The following is a 14,675-nucleotide window of genomic DNA, read 5'->3' on the forward strand; positions in this document are numbered from 1 at the left end:
TGCGCTTGCCTTGGACCCCGTTGTGCCACGCATGTATGGGAAATTTTTTCTCAAGGGGCGACAAAATGAGATAAGAGTCGCCACTTGTAAGCACCTCTAGCAGTGACAAGCTTGAAAATTGGAAATGTAAACCCAAAGAAGAGAGAAGAAAACAAAACCATTAAACAACAATTTCCGAATCAATCATAACAGAAAGAAGACAGATTGACATTCCTTAGCAAAAGGGGCCAACACAATATTTGATGTTACGACAGCTGCATAGCCAACCGTTCAAACCCTAGAGGTTGCTGTTCGACAAGCACAAGGACGGTAAATAGGTGTACCGGTAAGATTTGGACTCGAAAATGATATTCTAATCTGCTAGAATAGTTTTAAATTAACTGATACAGGGAACTGTGGGGTTCTGTGTGTACTGGTGTGAGCAGCAATCTTCACAGCCTTTAGTCCCGTACCACATACATATACATGATCTGTATGTATGTAGTATGTACATGAAGCTATCTGATGAGATTCACTACCCTCCTCTAATTCGAAAAACATTATGAAATACCTAAACTGTGGTTAATGACTTCTTGGAGAGCTTCTATGCCCTCCCGTTGAAGTCCATGTAGCTCGGGTGAGCCTGCCCACTGGCGACGCCCTGGTTGTGATGCTTCTGCTGGTGCTGGGTCTGGTTCTGGTGGAGCTGGGTCTGACCATACTGAGGGGGGAGCCCTCCGTAGAAAGGGTTTCCATTCCCAGCCCCGGGTAGGATTTGGTTGGCTTCAATCTTAAGCCGCTGCGCTTCCTCCTTAAGTTTCTCACTCAAGGCTGTAGGCGTAACATAAAGCAAACGGCAACTATAACATAATTTTAAAAGAACAGACGGTTAAAATTTAGCACAAACGTATGAAAATAAACTCATACCATCTCTAAGCTGTGATTGTTGCTCCAGAGCCTGTAGGCGAAGTTTGAGCTCCTTATTCTCAGCGGTTATGACAGTAGTGTCTCTCTGCACCATAGATAAGTTGTATAAGCATGACGAGAATGTTTTGCATTGTGATTGTAACCTTTGCTTTATTTGTCTTTCTAGTTAAGTTTTGTGGCGACTCCAACATTCAACCAACATACACAACATGATAAACTCTGGTTTTAAGGTTGTACCGGCAAACTACTAAAGCTCGTGAAGAAATTAAATCAGTTATGACTATTTACAAAATTGACAAGGGATGGAAGTAGGATATAATAAGAGGCTATTTTTAGAAACATTGAATACCTAACCTTAATAACCAACCAATTACTAAAGGGCAGAGACATGAAATATGCAGTCATGTGGCACATCCGAAATGTTTGCAAAGTCAATATAAATAGTTTCCATAACAAAAGAATACAGCACATGTAAATAGTAGAGACAATGTAAAACGTAAGATGTACCAGCTGTTATACAATGGAAAATTAAGCAATAACAGATACACATTCCATCATTTAGACAACTGCAGAAACATGCATATCAATTACTGCGCCTTCAGGAACTATGGTGACAATGCGTAATTTGTTGAAGAATATATAATTCGAGAAAATGTCGAATTTGGGCATCTTGGTTAGTAACCTTTCTCCCTGCTAAATAGACCGATAAGGATGCCATTATAATGTGAAGTGTTAAACTAAAAGCCTTCGTCTATATTTAGGGAAAAGCAAAAAAATTACATTGTTATCAGATCTGATTCTCTGACTAAAATCCTAAACTGAGACATCTGAATTCCCTGAACTATGTGCTATACAAACTTACTGTGTGTTGCAAGGACATATACTATAAGTTAAAACTAGGGTCACGCAACAAAGTCCCTTTAGAAACATCTTGGTTTTAACCTCTGCCAAAAAGCAAGAGTCCAAAATCAGACAATGACCCTCAGCAAACTTGTTTGGTTTTTTTTTTCCTAATCAAACAAATTAAGAAAAACATACAATGACATCTACGAGGGCTCAAGTTTGATTGTAACTTTTGACTCTTCAATTCTCCTTGACTAGTATGCATCTATTACGGCATTCATGGTTCAGTAGCATGTCATTGGCGTCAAAGTTTCTTAAGTTCCTGGAACCTACTTTCTAATATTAAAGCTTGAATCGTTTAAGAAACCTACTACCAAGGAAGCCTGCATCGTCTAATATAGAGGCCTGCTGGGTCTGGATATGACTTGGATAGAGCTCGCTAGTCGAAAAGACATACGGAGAAATTGGCCAATGCACTTATTCCCAACTCGATTAATGTACCACAAGAACTCGGGTTTACGGTAAATACACACTCCAAATGTTTAACGACCTTCAACAAGAAAGTGAATCCTGGTTTAAACTTTAAAGTACAGTATTTGTTGTAGGTTATAACACCTTTTCCCCCTTAATAATGTGTCCCCATTTACATCCTTCTAAATATGTAGCCGGATCTGTTTTGGATACACCAAAATATAATGTAATCAGATGCAGACACCCAAAAAGAGATAGAACCCAAAAAAAATTGAAAACCGCAGCAATGCCTTACGCAAATAGTTAGCATGTAACGATGGTTTTTGTAGATGATTCTTCATACCATGAACATATGATTAAAAACACGTTACTTTGCATGTTAGGATTAAGCATGTCAAACTTAGGGTTTATTTTGGAAAGTTAACTACACAGAAACATGCAACGACGTAGATTTACAAAAGCGAATAATCACCACTGAAACTCGAACAACACACATTATTGTTGTGTACTGTGTAAGTGTACGTTTCCTTCTTGGGTTGTTGATGGAAGTTCAAAATCATACCAAAATAAGGATTGTAATCAATGTTAAACTATCACTTAAATAAAGTACATTCTAAACACAATAACGGCACATTTTCCTATCCTGGATCATTAAAAATCACGGCAAAAATTTTCAAACCAAACCACGGACATCAATAAACAAATAACTTCATGACGATCCTCACAAAGTGGAGAATACCATATTTGTAATGAAAATGCATGAAACATCCTAACAAGCCAAGTTGCGGGTTCCATTGGTTTAGCATGTATACCGAAAAATCTAGCCCAAATGATACTTCTAATTCTACAAAGCTACAAAAGTCAAGGTCTTAGGTAATATACCTGTAAAAGGGTGACCTGGGCTGAGAGCGTGGTCGCCTCGGTCTGAAGAGTCTGCACCTTCCTCTCCAGCTCATTCGCATACTTCACCTTCCTCTCCTTCGACCTCGCAGCTGATTGCCTATTAGCTAAAATCCTACAAAACCACAAAATTAAAAATTAAAAAACAACCCTCAATTTCTCATTCAATCAAATAATATCCACAAAGATAACCCAAAATATAAAAACACGCAAAAAAAAAAACAAATAAAAAAACGTAAATCTTTCTATCCTAACACAAACTTCAACCACAAAACTATGTTAAGACTAAGAGAGACCAAAATATTTCACAAAACTTAAGCAAAAAAATCCCATTTTCCATATCAAATAAGATGTAATTCCCCTCAGTTTAATTACATTAATTCGATTGCAAACAATTTGATCGAAATTTGCAGAAGAAAAAACCTCTAAAAAAAAACACCAGTAGAGAAGAAAAGGAGCAACCTTTTAGCTCTCTTAGGGTCAGTCAGAGATAGCTCAGCAAGTCTCTCAGGAGCTATGGACTTCTTGAAGCTGTTCAGGGTGATCACCGACGAGTCCGCCTCAATAGACGAGCCGTCCATCGAGATGCTGTGCCTGTGGGATCGAGACCTCTGCCCCCCAGTCACTTCCCTGCCGGAATCACCGCAGGCCCAGGCCGTCGAAAAAGTCAGAATCGACGGAGAGGCTCCGGAGGTGGGCAGCGGTGGCGGTGGAGCCGGAGGAAGCGGTGGGCTTGGGGTGGAGGAGAAGGGGTTGGGTGGTTGGCCCCCCGAGGAGTCGTCGGACTCGAGAAACATGGCGATGTTGTCGCTGTCGCTGCCACGTGGCGGGAGGTTGGGGGAGGCGAGGCAGGAGAGGTCGAGGTCGGAAGGGTCGAAGAGGAGGAGGTCGTCGAAGTTGGGGGTGCGGAAGGATGTGTCGGAGTGAGCCCGGCGGTGGTGGGACCCGCGCTGAGGGGTCTCCGACATCTGCTCCATGTCATTGAATGTCGGGAAGGGTCTGGCAGCAGCGCCGAAGTTGTTGTTGACGTTGTTGGAATCCATTTTTTTGTCTTTCCGTCTGTTTTTTTTTTTTTTTTTTCCGTTGGTGGTGGTGAGTGGCTGTGGAGGGCGGTGATTGATAGCGGTGACGCCTGGTGGTCAGGTGTTTAATGTTTATTGACAAGAGTTAGGTTGTCGAAAGCAACGGGGAGAGAGAGAGAGTGAGAGAGAGAGAAGCGCTTTTGGTTTTGGTCTTGGGAACTGGGTAAGCAGGTATGACTTGAAGAAGCAGCTGCTGAGCCGTGAGTGGAGAGGAAGGGGACATTTCAGTCCTATTTATATCGTACATATACGATGAAAGGGTGTTATTTGAGAAAGAAGTTGAAGTTGTGTCCTTCAACTGCAAATATTCTTGTACTTTTTTTTGTCCAACAAAGGTTGTTGAACTTTAGCAAATAGCACCTACCATACTATTATTATCAACTTTAGCAAATAGCACCTACCATACTATTATTATTCCTAATGATAAATAGTTTGTTTGTATCTGCTTTTAAAATTACTGAAAGCATTTTCGATAAAAATATTTTAAAAACTAATTTTTAGTAAAAATGCAAGTAAATCTTAAAAAATCACTTAAAGTTCTTCCTGAAAAAAAACACATAATTGATACTTCTTGAAAAAAAAAAAAAACATTTTAAGTGCTTTTGAATCCAAAAACATTTCTCTAAAAGCACATCTAAACGAACCAAAAATTACTCTCATTTGGCAAGGAGTATTTTTTCGATAATTATACTAATGACATTCTACTTTAAACTAATTTAATCTGTATGAAAAAGGGAATTCAGGCGCAAAAAAACTATATATGTTATAGTAAATGTGGCTACGTCCACGTATTCAATATTTGTTGTGATATATACTAACATTTGAGTCCAACGAAAAGCTAGCACGTGGAGTGAGCAATCCATAATTGTAACTAATCCAACAAAAAAAAAAAATTTATCCTTTAATTAACACTATTTGTTGAGCGGTAAGTTGAACTTTTTTTTTAAGAGAAATGTGTTATACTCATCGATGAAATGAGACGCCGCACAGGAGGACATAATACAAGGGGTGTGTCTTAGTAAAAAAATGTTGTCAAGACCTTCAACCCAAGATCAATTGGGTGGTTTAGAGAGAAAAAAAAAAAAAAAAACCGTCATACACTAAACTGAGCACAAGAGTTATCCTCTAAAAGTAAATCCAAGATCAACTGGGTGGTTTTTCAAATCAATGTTCACAAGGACCAATGTTGCACTTTTTATTAAATTCAGGGATTTTTATTAATAAAGTTTTGGTTGGGGGATCAAATGTAAAATAGAGTGAAAATTGGGGAGTAAACTAAATATTTCTTCCATTTAAGGAAAGTGCATCCAAGTGTAGGTATGCATTTCCGTAAGGGAATTGCCGAATTGAGTTTAATAGTTTTCCATTTTTGCATAATTACCCTCTATAAGTTCCAAACTCATTTCCATAAGGGATTTTAGTTGAATAGCTTTCCATTCTTGCAAAATTGCTCTTAATAAATTCCAAACTTCTTTCCATAAGTGATTTGAGTTTAATATCTTCCCCTTCTTGCAAAAATCCTACTAAATTAGAGTATAAATACTTATTGGGGCAAACTTTCCATTTCTTGAAGATAATTTTTTTTTTTTCCTGAACAAAACTTGAAGATAAATTTAGAACTTATATTATAAACTATTTGAGAAGACCATGCAACAATAATCCTTACCTAAAAAGATGACAATTATTTAATTATTAGCAAAATGGAATAAATAAATAAATGGACAATTTTAGCTCAAATATACAGAATTCAACATTTCAAAATTTCAGTTCATACCCTTACTAAACCCAAAACATCTAATTAACACTAAACGGAGCTAGACATAAGGTTCTCTCTCTCTCTCTCTTTGAGAGTCGTTCTCTCTCTCTTGAGAGTCTTTCTCACCTCTGTGTGTGAGTTTTTTCACCGTTGCTTTTTCTTCCCCGCCGCCTGCCCGAGCTCCGGCAAGGGTCGGTGGCAGTCCTTTGCTTTTTTCCTTTTGCTTTTTCGTTTCTTTCTACTTCAATTTTTCACTGCCTACTTTTCCTTTCCGCCTTGCTCTTCCACCCTTTCTCCACTTTTGATCTACTCTCACCTCTGTTCTCCTTCCACTTCCATGGTTCTCATCTATCCTTCTCACTCTGTTTTTTCATCTATCCTTCACAGCACTTGGCTGTGGTTTCTTTGGAAGGTGCATAAAGTTTTTACTCGAGTGTACACACCACCACCTTCTATTTGCTTGCCTTCATTGGCACTGTTGTCGGTGGGTTCTCCACTAGCTTCTTTCGCATTCCATTTGCGATCGGCACAAGGGTTGTGGCAGGTTGTTGGAGCCACATTCTTCTTCGTTTTTGGGAGGTGGATGCTTGACGGTGGTATGGGCGTTGGTTTGCACTGGCGATGATGCTCTATGAAGGCGATGGCGGCATATGTAGAAGGCTAGGGTGCTTTGTTTGTGCTGTGTTAGTTTTTGGGCTCCAACTCGTGTGTTGGGTCCTACGTTGTGTATCTTTGGGTCCTTTTGTTTTTGGTTGTGTTTTACTTGTTTTGGACCTCTTGAACTTTATTGTTTATTAGTAATAAATCTCGCACCCTTTTTCAAAAAAAAAAAAAAAAAAACCCCAAAACATCTAATTAGAAAACGAATAAATTGTTTATACAATAAAGCCTAAACATATACTGGAAAAATAAATTGTTTACACAATAGACTAACTGTTTATGCAAAAATAAATGGTTAATAATAAGTTTTTGGCAAAACTAAATTGTTAATGTTATAATTAATATTTGATATTGAGTGATTGTGTAACTTTTTAGTAGGTTTGGTTTAGGATTCATATTTAATATAGTGATTTTTTCCTATTACATTTTGTTTTACTTGGAGAGCTGGTTTCTTACTTCAGTAAATTGGTCACAACAATTAATAAGAAGTTTTAGCAAAAAATAAGAAAATTTTACCAAAATGAAAATATTGAGCCTCTTCAATAACACTATTCTTAAAATCGGTGGTGCCTAGGCGTTTGGCAGTGTAGGACTAGTGGGGTTTGAGCAAAACGTAGAGAAAAATTAGGTATGGGCTAGGTGGACTAGGCAGGCTAAGCCGCCTAGGCAGTTCAGCGTTTAGGATTCCAATGTTTTATTTTTAATTTTTTGTAATCAAGTAAAGAGTTTTCTAAGTTACCTACCCAAAATAAACCCATATTATTTCTCTCATCCTTTTTTATCAATTGTAAGTATGCAGCTATTTAGATGTTATGTAATATACTTAATTAAATCCGCCTAGTCGCCATAGATCTTTGCCTAGACCCGCCCTGCCTAGCTTTTGGACTTCAAGAGCGCTCTTCTTCTCGTCTTCTACTTTGGCCCTCCTTCACTAACCATGAGAACACAACACAACTTCTAGATTTCAAAAGCCCACCACAAATCCGCTTCAGTGGGTACTTTGTCTCCTTATGCTTCGGCACATTGCTGCAAACCTTTCTCATAGTCGCAAGAATGTTTGACGTCATTGACCAGGTGAGGGTCCCCGCATATTTGACACCGTCTCGAGAATGTTCTTATTGCCCTTGGCCTTCTAAAATGGGTGGACTTATTCTAATGTGAAGGCAATTACGCCTCTAACAATCTAACATGTGGTATGAGATTAAGCTTTACGCTAATTCTTTATGATGGTTAACCGTGATTTTGTTTAAGTTTCTTCACTCGATTATGAATGAGTTTTTCTTTTTCCCCTTTTTTTTTTTTTTTTTTTTGTGTAACATTTTAGGGAGTTCATTTATTTATTTTTTCAATAAACCATTTCTAAATTTAGGTGACCAAGGCAATTCCGTGAATTGTTTTCCCTATTGAATTATTTGCTAAAAATATTTATTTTCTACATTTGGTTGGGAATTCTCACATATACATTCAGTAAGAAATTTGACCATACTCGATAAAAAGATAATAACTGAACCCATAAAAAATTAAGAAAATTAAGAATTAAACGTCAACTCTTCACTTAATTTCTTTATTATAATGAAAGATGGTGATAATTGCAAGCAATCCGTAGTACATTAAAGCATCTTTAAGGACAAAAATTAAAATACAATCATTATCTCCACAAAAATGATTAGTTTTTTACAATTGATCAAATGAGCTCAAATTTCTAAAGTGCTCTTAATCCTTCTCCCACACAATGCCCTCATAATCATTAGCGGCAATGATAGCAGCGGCATCTACCACCGACTCGCTCTTGATGGAAATGACAAGCCGGTAGTTGATGCTCCCCACCACCTTAGTGTCGCCCTGGACGACTAGGCGAAGATCGGTAGCATAGTACTGATTTTTCTCTATTCCAATTTATTTATTTGTTTTTTTTTCTTCGAGTTTTTTCTTCATACGTTACTTTATTTGAGTAACCACTACTAAATTCAAATATTTTTAAATTTATGTTTTAAATCGTTGATTTCTAGTGTTTAAATATGAATTATAATAGATTTTGCACGGAAAATATAATTTGAAGAATATGAATATCATAGTTTATTGTTATGGTAAGAAATATAAAAGAAAAATTAACAACAAAAAACTAAAAAGGAAAAAAAAATTGAAAAGGGGGATCGGTATGATGCTAGCTATTGGTATAAAAAAAAAATTGCCGCTATCTCTCTGCGACTTATTGCGTGGACAATTGATAGCAAAGTACCGATCGTACCCTTTTCAAGTGACATGGATTATAAGAAATTTTCACCGAAAAATACATGTTATAGAACATAAAGATGATAGTATGGTGTTATAGTAAGGGAAAAAAGAAAATTTTAACAAAAAAAAAAAAAAAAAAAAACGTAAAATTAATAAAATTGATGGTTTAGAAGCAGAGAGACGCATCAACAGCCCAAGCCTAGCAAGCTTAGGCCTAGCCATAACCTAAACTCATGTTTTCAAGAAGGCGCAAGGTGCTCCAAAAGCAGTGGAAGCCCATGACGCTTAGGGTTTAGAGTTTAGGAGCGTGTGAATAATAGTGCGTGAATAATTGTAGGGCTTAGGGTTTAGTCCCTGTGGTGATATTGCATTTTCAATATGACATTCATGGTTGAAAACTTGTCAATTAAAGACTTGTGGTGAGCCTCGTTAGTAATTACTAATCACAGTCATCGTTCAAACTTTCGTTAAAAGAAATCATGTGAGCCTCTAGTGTAAGGTCAAATTGCCTAGAGTTGGGATGAAATGGTTCTGGGATTTGACGAAATCTAAGAGGCTTGAAAAAAGATAATGTTTGCTTGTTTGCTACCTACTGTAGTGACTACTTTATGACTCCTCGACATGGTGCGTGTGAATGAGATTGTTTAGGAATATAGGATGATTTGTAATACCCTAATTATATTTAATTATGTGATATGGTTATGAAATTCAAGTGGGGGAAATGTGAAATCTCATTCTTGGATGTTATATTTCCTTTTTGTATGTGTAGTTACGACACATTTATATTTACAGCAAATAATTTTTCGATCTGTGAAAAAGATAAAAATGCCCTTAGTTGGCTAAATCAAAATTATACGAGGATGTATTTTATTCTTATATGCTTCGTTGTATTTCTTAGCATATTTGGATACAGCTTGATCCCGTGAGCATGTAGGCGAGAACTATTTGTGAAATGGAGTTATAACGAAGGAGATATACACGAGCAAAGGTAAGGGCAAAATGACATTAATCTAGAAGGCTCCAGCTTTGTTGGAGCAGTGATCTATGTGCCATGTGTGTGGCTAGGATTGAAAGAGAAAAGGATAAATGAGGGAAAGGAAGGAGTGTCTGCCCAATGAGAGGGGAAAGAAATGAGGGAAAGGAGAGAGGGGGAAGCATCGAATCCTTTTTTACCCAGCAACCCAGTTTCCCAATCCGATTTCCCACACACCCCGAAGTCGATTTTGGCATTTTTCTGGCAAATATATGTCGAACCACCACCTATAACCAACTCCACGATCCTCCCTCCTTTATTTACACTACAACTCGTTGGGTTTTGGCTCCAATTTTGCGAAGAACGACATCGGTGGCGCAGAGGGATCCATGGCAGCAATCCGCCATTCCTGAATCCAATCTCGATGAACACCACCACCAATATACTCCCTTCAACGTCAAGAACAAGGCCCATGCACTGGTTGAAGCGTCGGAGTTCGGTTTGAATCAATAAAAAACATCCATTTTTAAGGTTTCGAACAGATTGAGGGCAATTTTAGGTGTTTCCCGATGAATTGGATTTTCAGCCCAGGTATGAAAAATGGTTCTCTCATTGAGCTCTATATGCCTGTAAAATTTGGTAGTTTTTTAATGTAGTTGAAAAATTGGGTTTCCATTCGTCGAAAACTACCGCCTGTGGCGACGTATGGCCAATGGGCCGACTTTGCCTTTTTAAGTTAATTTCAATATTCTGAAATTATATTTGATATTTGTTTGATGTGATTCGATCATTTGAATCTAGTATTAAATGTATTAGCCACTTGAATACTATCAGTAAATGTATGTGACGGTGAACTACGAATGACTTGATCTCGTTTAAGGGTACGTAGGCAGTCTACCAAGGAAGTTAGATGCAACCATAAAATAACCAAAATTAAATCTGAGTGAATAATTGTTAAGAAAAGAAATTTATTTTGGTTAATAGCATGAAGATTAACCATGACTTATTCTTGGCCTACTGCTGCAATTAGCTTCCAAATTAATTTTTGGATCATTACAGATGTTCTATCATGTTACAATGAGAGAGATGAAATAGAGACAAGAGTGATAAGCGTGAAATTTCAAGCTTCCCTTTGAACACAAACATGATTCCCTATTTCATTGATTAATCTCAATATATTTTTATTCTTCTTTGATTAGATGAATTATGATGCATATACTTTAACCTCTTCACGTGAGATTTACGTATGTTCATTGAATGAAAGACTAACTAAAATTTAGGTTTACATACCAGTTGCTAATGGGTCTCACCACAAGAGTTTAAATAACAACTTTTTCACCATAAAGGTGACATTGCAAGTTCAGTGTCACCATGGAGACCACGAAAAAAAAAATTTAGCCTGGTTTATTAATTTTTTTTATGAAGAAAGGTTTCTTTCAATTGAGAAACCATGAATACAACTGTTGCCAATACTATCAAACAAACAAGTAGCCCTAGCAAAATTTGGAACACAATGCTCCCAAATCTGAATATTAGAGACAATGAGACCATGATGAGCAAAAGCATCAACAACAAAATTTGGTTCCACTTGATAGTTTCAAATTGAGTAACCAGTCACATGATATCATCAATGATGGATGAAAGATTCCAGGGCACACCACACCGTCCTTGGATTGCTTGAATGACCAACCAAGAATCGCCCTCCACAATACTCTGTTAATCCTTTCTGTGTGACGTATTTTAAACCTTCCCTTAAGGCCAAAGCTTCTGCTATGAAAATAGTAACCCTATCAAAGTTCTCCTCCATTTAGCTCACTTTATTAGTAAAATTAGTTTGTATACTTTAAAAAAATGTCGTTTTAACTATTTGTAACTATTTGTAGAATAGGTTTTGCAAACTCTATTAGTATAATAAAATGGAAAGTAAAACAACGCCCACTTGAAAAATTAAATAGACATTTTGCATACATACTTTTGTATTATTTCTCTCACCATCCAATTCAAATCACTCTTTCTCCAAAAATACAAAAATAAAAAAAAAAAAAAAAAAAAAGCTTAACAAATGGAGGAGAGAGAAAAAGAGAAAAGAGACAGAAATATAAAGACTTCACTTTTTGTGATGGTTGTGTGAGGGGAAGAGATAGAAAGAGAGAAAAAGAAAACAACGAAGAAGGAAGAGATAAAGAAAAAACTCTTTTTCGACAAAAAGATAGAAAGAAAAAAACTCTATGAATAATAAGATACAAATTCATTTCTCATATAAAAATATAAATTATAAATAAATAAAAAATAATTTTTCTTGTCCAAAAATAAAAAAAAATAATTGAAAATAGCTATATCGTCACGTACCACATAAATATATTTCATCTCTTCTTAAAATCAAAATTTTATCGCCATTTAAAATATAATCTTATAATTTTGCTTTGGGTTCTACACATCTCTTTGTTAATTTGTATCATTTAATTTTTTTCAATTTAAATTAAAAATATATATAATAATGTAGATATCACATCCCTTTCACCTTACGTGTGAATCGTGATTTGTTCCATTATATAAAAGCCCAATTGACAAAATGCCCAAATTTGAACATTCCAGATCCGGTGTAGCAGTGGTCTCCCGTGAAGCACATCTGACCGTCCAATCAACCTCGAGCAAACACCACAAACATCTCACTTTGCCGTTGGATTCCACAAACAGAAGCTGAATCCTCCGCTGTGGACGGGGTTTCTCTTTCTGGACATTAAATTAGGGTTTGTCAAATTCGAAATCGAATTTCCGCCGGACTCAAAATCTCCGGTCAGTTCCGATGCTGCCGAAAGGAAGAAAAGTTTCAGGGCGAGGAGAGGCCGTGGCGGCGAACTACGCGTTCGGGCCACTCGAAGATGACGTCATCATCAAACACAGACTTCTCACTCGGACCACCACCACGAGAGGCGAACCGCCATTGAAGAAGCTCCAGAAGAAGTTCACGTCCCTGTTCGTCGAGCTCGACAAGAACGATGACAACTTCGCCGACTGCGACAAGCTCGCCAAGGCTTTCCTCCAGGAGCTCAACACGTTCGAGATTCCGCTCCTCAAGAGCAAAGCCGTCGTGGATGCGAATCTCCGGGAGAAGCACAATTTTGACGAGCTGAGGGAGGAGATTAACCGGCAGATTGTGCAGGCGAAGACCGACATTGAGATGCTCAAGAAGCAGCTCGAGGAGAGTAAGATCGAAAGAAGGCACAAGGAGGAGTGTGAGTCGATCAGGAAATTGATTGCTACGCAGCCGCCGCGGTCGGAGACGCTCAAGATCATATCAGATTTGGAGAAGGAGATTGCGGCATTGGATGCGGAGAACACCGCGAGTTCGCGGACGCTGGAGCTGAGGAAGAAGCAGTTTGCTCTGCTCCTGCATGTGGTATGTGAGCTATATTGAATTCCCTAATTTTGGGTTATATGCTGTATGCATTAAGTAGTAGAACCCTCTGTGAAAGTATTGTAATTATCGGGTTTTGTTGTATGTTTTGGCAGGTGGATGAGTTGCAGAATACCATAGAGGAAGAGCAGAGGAGTTTAATTGAGGAGAAAGAGCAGAAAAATGGAATGGAGGGTGCAACTGGGGGCTCAGAACCAATGCTTGTTGATTAGAGTATGCAGTTCATTTCACAGTTTCCAAGTTGTAAGATTGCGAATTATGCATTGGTGTCTCTTGATTTTCGGAAACGGGGCTCTCAAGAGAGTATAAGTGTATTGCTCTGTAGTTGCAGGATGCTAGCAATTTTATAAAATTTTATGGTTGTGCATTTGTACGATTCTCTTTGCATATATGAATTACCAGGTCTACTTGATGAGAAGAGAATCGCCATAGGCCCATAACTCTTTCCTAGATTATTTTTTAAGTAGTTGATCGTATAAACCTTATGGTTCGATACATTGATGTCATTGCATTTGAGTTTACCCCTTTAGTAGTGTAATACTATCTATACAGTTTAATATCGGATAAATTCATACCATAAACAAAATGCTTCTGCTTTTCAAGTTCCATGTAATCTGACTTTTTTTGGCTTTGCTCGATTGAAAATACATTACAAAGTTTTTACTATTTGATATTGCTTTTGCAATGCCGAAGGACGGATATGATTTGTTACCACATATATCAACATTTGTAAGAGAATTTTCTTTTATATTAATGACTTGTATTTGTATTGGCTTTAGAAAGTGATAGATTCAACTACTGATCTTCCAGAACAGGGTAGGGGGACAACTAAATGTTATGTTAAATAATAGATCGCTCCTTTTAGATTTCCTTATCGTTTTCATCTCCATTGAGTGAGTAAAGTACATGTTACACATATATTTCAATTTTCCAGTGAAGTTTCTGGAAAGTTATTGCATTCAGTCCCACATTTTCATAGATGGGTATAGACGCTAATAAAAGTGGATGCGTTATCGGAAGGGAAAGATGCAGATTTTGTGTTTTGGCTTGGGAGTTGAGACATGGGCAGCTAGGCAAGCAGAGAATTGCGGTCAGTTTTAGGTTTGGATTTGTTTATGTTCTTGTACTTTTTTTTATTTGTTTAATTTCTTTATGGTTTTTGTAGAGTGTATATATACAGAGTTTCAGTAAGTGACGTTACGACTTTTATTCGAATTTGTTGTATACTCGTATGCCTTCGATTGTTCTATTCATTCAGGTTGAGGTGGATTGCTATATTGAAGACACAGAAGGCGGAAATGAGCGAAGTTTTCTTTGTTTTAGTTTGATTCGAATTTGTTGTATACTCGTATGCGTTCGATTGTGATGTATCTAGTAATTGCCAAGGTTGAAAGAGATTATACGATGCCTCGTCCATATACGTGGTTTAGT

General features: G+C 37.3%; 2 protein-coding genes across 2 annotated transcripts; one reads left to right on the forward strand and one right to left on the reverse strand.

Annotated features, from left to right (window-relative positions):
• Nucleotides 1-186: 186 nt before the first annotated feature.
• LOC103935575 (transcription factor VIP1) lies at nt 187-4,420 on the reverse strand. The gene is given in 6 exon segments (XM_048580883.1): nt 187-810; nt 907-991; nt 3,103-3,235; nt 3,583-3,764; nt 3,766-3,860; nt 3,863-4,420. Coding segments are annotated over 6 exon segments (1,023 nt in total). The 5' UTR covers nt 4,164-4,420; the 3' UTR covers nt 187-583.
• Nucleotides 4,421-12,420: 8,000 nt separating this feature from the next.
• Nucleotides 12,421-13,611, forward strand: LOC103935576 (THO complex subunit 7A). The gene is made up of 2 exons (XM_009345347.3): nt 12,421-13,226; nt 13,340-13,611. Exons 1-2 carry the CDS (start codon nt 12,633-12,635, stop codon nt 13,454-13,456), a joined length of 711 nt encoding a protein of 236 aa, XP_009343622.2. The 5' UTR covers nt 12,421-12,632; the 3' UTR covers nt 13,457-13,611.
• The last annotated feature ends 1,064 nt before the right edge of the window (nt 13,612-14,675 follow it).

Source organism: the organism of the source record quoted next, unplaced genomic scaffold (assembly GCF_019419815.1).
Source record: "Pyrus x bretschneideri cultivar Hongxiangsu unplaced genomic scaffold, Pyrus_bretschneideri_v1 Contig16, whole genome shotgun sequence".
Classification (NCBI taxonomy): domain Eukaryota; kingdom Viridiplantae; phylum Streptophyta; class Magnoliopsida; order Rosales; family Rosaceae; genus Pyrus; species Pyrus x bretschneideri.

Bases quoted from the DNA above. Each gene is read 5' to 3' on its own strand.
- LOC103935576 (XM_009345347.3), top strand. From the start codon at position 12,633: ATGCTGCCGAAAGGAAGAAAAGTTTCAGGGCGAGGAGAGGCCGTGGCG. The intron at 13,227-13,339 runs GTATGTGAGCTA...ATGTTTTGGCAG, and splicing joins TTGCTCTGCTCCTGCATGTG to GTGGATGAGTTGCAGAATAC.